Source organism: Pterocles gutturalis, unplaced genomic scaffold (genome assembly GCF_000699245.1).
Source record: "Pterocles gutturalis isolate BGI_N339 unplaced genomic scaffold, ASM69924v1 scaffold6935, whole genome shotgun sequence".
NCBI classification, from domain to species: Eukaryota; Metazoa; Chordata; class Aves; order Pterocliformes; family Pteroclidae; genus Pterocles; species Pterocles gutturalis.
In genome coordinates, this window is record NW_010140634.1 from 9,497 (window position 1) to 13,875 (window position 4,379).

General features: G+C 37.5%; 1 protein-coding gene across 1 annotated transcript in view; it reads left to right on the forward strand.

Moving 5' to 3' along the window:
• The window catches only part of LOC104469282 (guanine nucleotide exchange factor VAV3-like), a gene marked incomplete at its 5' end in the record, with an annotated part of 18,288 nt that overhangs the window by 7,125 nt on the left and 6,784 nt on the right, over window positions 1-4,379 (forward strand). Inside the window, 2 exons of the mRNA XM_010083735.1 lie at window positions 1,667-1,770; window positions 3,745-3,844. Coding sequence (XP_010082037.1) covers window positions 1,667-1,770; window positions 3,745-3,844 — 204 coding nt within the window. The remainder of the gene's footprint in view (window positions 1-1,666; window positions 1,771-3,744; window positions 3,845-4,379) is intronic.

The following is a 4,379-nucleotide window of genomic DNA, read 5'->3' on the forward strand; positions in this document are numbered from 1 at the left end:
TGGAGGGCAGTGGAAGCTTGTTTTAACCTAAAAATAGCTGTTACACACAGCTCTACAGGAAACTGCAATGTGGGGAGCAAGTGCGGTGTTCTCAGAACGGGATGGATTTGTCGCTGTTAAAGGGTTGTGGTGAAGGATCGGTGCTGTAGGGTGATGCTGTATTCCTTATATAGATGGTGAAAGATGCTTGCTGGACAAAATCGTCTGCTGATGTCAAAATTTATTTTTAAGGAAAAAAAAAAACCCAACAACCAAACCACCCCAAATCACTCACCAGTCTAAAGAGGGTCCCTTTCATTAGGGCTCAGATTTCAAAGTTCTGTCTGATAAAATGTATGTATGGCTTTACATGTGCATGTCTCTGTGTACATGTATGACTTTGTGTATATTTGGACATATATATGCATTTGTCTGTGCATCTGTCTATGTATAAATGTGTGCACACAGATGCATTTGTATGTACAACTATGCATGCATTTGAATTGCAACATATATATGGACATATGGGGGCAAAGAGAGATGGAAGTGTATGTAACAGATACTGAAGTGTTGTAAATTTCATTAGCTTCTGATGAAGTTAACAACAGTTTAATTTAGAACTTGACTTGGAGGTGGAAGCTCAAAAAGGCGTTTTGTCCCCTTAACATCAAGCTGTTTTTCAGGCGTGTTGCTTAGTTATGTCCCTGTGCACTCCCAAGAAAATGTGCTCCTGTAGTGTATTAATTGGGAAGCATTTCTGTAATAATGTCTTTGTCTGCTGCAACTTAAGATTCTGAGGATATGGCCGTACAGTTGCTAGCAACTGAATTGATCTGTTTTAAGTTTTTGCTCCCTCACCTGTGATGTGGTTGACCTCATGTGTACTTTTAGTTTTTATCAGTGTGAAGTAACATGTTTTCACTTAGTTCACAACTCAATGTTGGGTGTCATTTTTGTAGTATATCATTGACTGCATTAAACCATCTCCAATGGCTTCTTTTTTTATACAGTCCTCTATTTTTCATTGCTGTGGTCTGTACACTTCTGACAGTTGGTTATCCTGATTTCAAAATTTTAAGCCTGTTTTGACTTAATTTCTTGTGAATTCTTTGTCAATATCTGTATAGTATTAAGTCTGATGTAATCACCTACAGTTGCTTACAGATATTTGTATAATAGTGAACAAGTAAGGTGAGTTGCTGTTATACTAAGGGAACAAATCTTTCTGCAATATTCTGCCCTGTCTCTCAGACATTAATTTCTTGCTGTATTGGGAAACTCATTATAATTGCAGTTAACTTAGCGCTAGAACATCACTAATTGACCAATGTAACGTACAAAACTAATTTTTCACAGCTCAGGGACATGAATCGTTACTTTATCTTGTCACTAAAGCATTTACTTGACTTAATTTTAAAATTATCATTATAAAATGAAGATGAATTAACAGTGCATGTTCCAAGCTAGAATAAATTAGTCTCTAATAGGTAGTTCTTGGAGTTTAGTTTTTCTTGTCACACTACACGGAAGATGGGGCAAACCTTGAAATTAGGTTCCACTCTCAAATTATCTGTTTTCCAATTAATTGAAATTAATGGGTCTAACATGAAATACTTATTTTTATATTCAAAGATTTAAGTCATTCTGTTTTTTAAAAACTTTTCCCCTCCTCATTAATGTTTTTAAGGATTTGGTGAAAATTCACAGGAATCTAACACAGGACATCAACGATTCCATTGTTAACAAAAGTGATCAGAACCTATATCAAATTTTTATTAACTACAAGGAAAGGTAAGATTTATGCACACTTACTAATTGTGATAATCTATGCTCAATTCGGTAAAGTATTTTACCATATTTTTGTTTGATGCATATTTCTGAAACAGGATTGAATTTGATGTTAGTATACTTGGTGTTTTGAATCAAAATATAACCTATTGCTGTATGAGCCCTCTGTCTTCTTACCCCTGGTTTTGGCAATACTGTTACATATACAAGTAGCATCTATTTTTTGAACAAAACTTAAATAGCCTATTTTGCACAGCATTTTTTAAATGCAAACAATGACAGGTATTTTATAGCATGTATTGTTTAACAAATAAAACATTATAAAAGGAGAAGAAAGGGCAAAATAAGGCAAGGATAGATATTAAGGCTATTCCAGGTTAAAGAAAACGGAAGAGGTCGTAACTTGAAAGAAGAGAAAGCAGGTGCAAAAAAGAAGAGAGAAGAAACTAGGGCCTTACTCTACCCTGCAGTCAGAGGTGTGACAGTAAACCAAACACGCTCTACCTTCAAACTGTGAAAAACAGCCAAGCAGGTGACAGGATAGCTGTGGTAGCACGCCGTGCCCTGTAGGCTAATGGCCACTTTTTTTACTCACCTTTTCAGATTGTTTTTTCTGCCAGCACTGAACAGCTGTTGAACTGTATAGATGAACTTACATGCCTGTGGTACTTAGCTCAAAAACACTTGTACTGCAGGCTATAGTGCTGACCTGCCTTGAAGTAACCCTTGTGTTGAGGTTAAAAATGAGTTCCTTCTGGGACTCGAGCGGGAAAGACGTGTGGGAACTGATTGGATTTGTTTGAGGGTGATGGTGAAGGAGGACTGTTGCAGTAATAACAGGCTTGTGAGAAATTGGACAGCAGCATCTGGAAAACGTTAGACAGGAGAGTTGTTTTCTGAGGGAGGAGGGTGTCCCACTCTGCGTGTAAACAGTCTTGCCTTCAGAGACCCTCGGTCTCAGCTTTTATATTAGAGCAGGACGTAGTTATTTCCCAGACTATTAGACTTTCTGCTGCTGTAGGAGGGAATTAGGGGACAAGAGGTTGTTCTGGAAAATGCTTATCTTTCAAAACTAGTTCTGAGATGTGTGCTAAAACATATACAAAAGGGAAACAAAAGGAGGCAGGCTCAGTGTCTTAAACATGTAGTGGTTAAAATTAATCAGAAGTGGTCAGTGTTAAATCAGTATTATGGCTTTAATTGTGAAAAAATAATTAAAAAAAAAATGGTCAAGATTAGGCAGGAGAAAAAGAAATTTAGGACACCTCAATGGAAAGCTCATGGGAACCCCCCAAAGAGGGATTTGAAGCGTACAGAATGAATCACATCAAGAAATACATGAAAAGGGTGAAAAGAAACAACACTCTTTGCAATAGGACTACAAAAAAGAAGCACTCCAAATGGTCAAGAAACTCCTGTCATAAAACCAGACTCCTTCAGGGAGCATTGCTATGCTTGACAACTGGTAAAATTTTCTTAAGTTTTCATACACTATTATTTTGATCTGAGAGCTCGCAGAATATAACCTGGAGAAATTGTTGGAGATGGATCAGTTTGGATAGCCTACAGGTTCTTTAAAGGATAGCTGTAAATTAATCCTGTTAAGCCTGTGTTACAGAATTTATTCATTACAACCTTGAAAATCTACAGTGTTTTAAATACTACAGACTGTTCTGTTAAACTGCAGTTGCACTGCTTCTTAATGGGTCCTGTATTTATCAGAACATAGACATATGAATATTTAAGGAAATTGCAATGATTTCACAGCATTTTGAAGGTAGCTCAACATTGTCTTCTCCTGAATATTCTTTCTTGTATTCATGTTCCCCATTGAAGTCTGTAGCTAAATCCTGTCCTTGCTTATTTAGGCACTGCTCCTTTGAAAGGAGGATTGTTACCAATGTATTTGAGAAAAATTATCAAGGATTCTTCTTAAATAAGCAAATGTTCCTTTTATTCTTTATCTCTTGCTTTTAGATTGGTTATTTATGGACAGTACTGCAGTCAAGTGGAAATAGCGATATCATGCTTAGACAACATTTCTAAGACAAAAGAAGATGTTAAATTGAAGTTAGAGGTATCAGTATATTTTAACATGTATATAAAGCCCCACGTTTCTGTGAATATTCCCTGCTTTCATCCAGGTCAAAAACTTTATGATGAAAAACTGTCTGGACTGTTACATGAATGTGTTTCTCTTCCTTTTAATTGTTTTGGAGCCTCTGATCAAGTGAGTATATGAGCTGTTGCAGTACACATCCTAGCACTGAAGTGAATGGAGTTTTGCTAGTGACATCAGTAGGTTTAGGGTTGTTTTTGGGAAGTGATCATCAATGATACCCTTCTGTTTATCATGATATCTCAGCTGAGAACATGGAATTGCAGAATCACTCAGGTTGGGACGGACCTCTAAACTGAACAAGCCCCAGTCCTACAGCCTTACAGGGCTTGCTGTCTGCCACGACCCCTCGGTCCTTTCTGGCAGAGCTGCTCCATAGATGGTTAGCCTCAGGATTAGTGGGTGCCTGCTTAGTGCATGTCAGATTAAGGACTCTGCCTTAGTCCTTGTTGCCTTTATGTGAGGTTCCTGTTGGACATGCCCTGACGAGCGT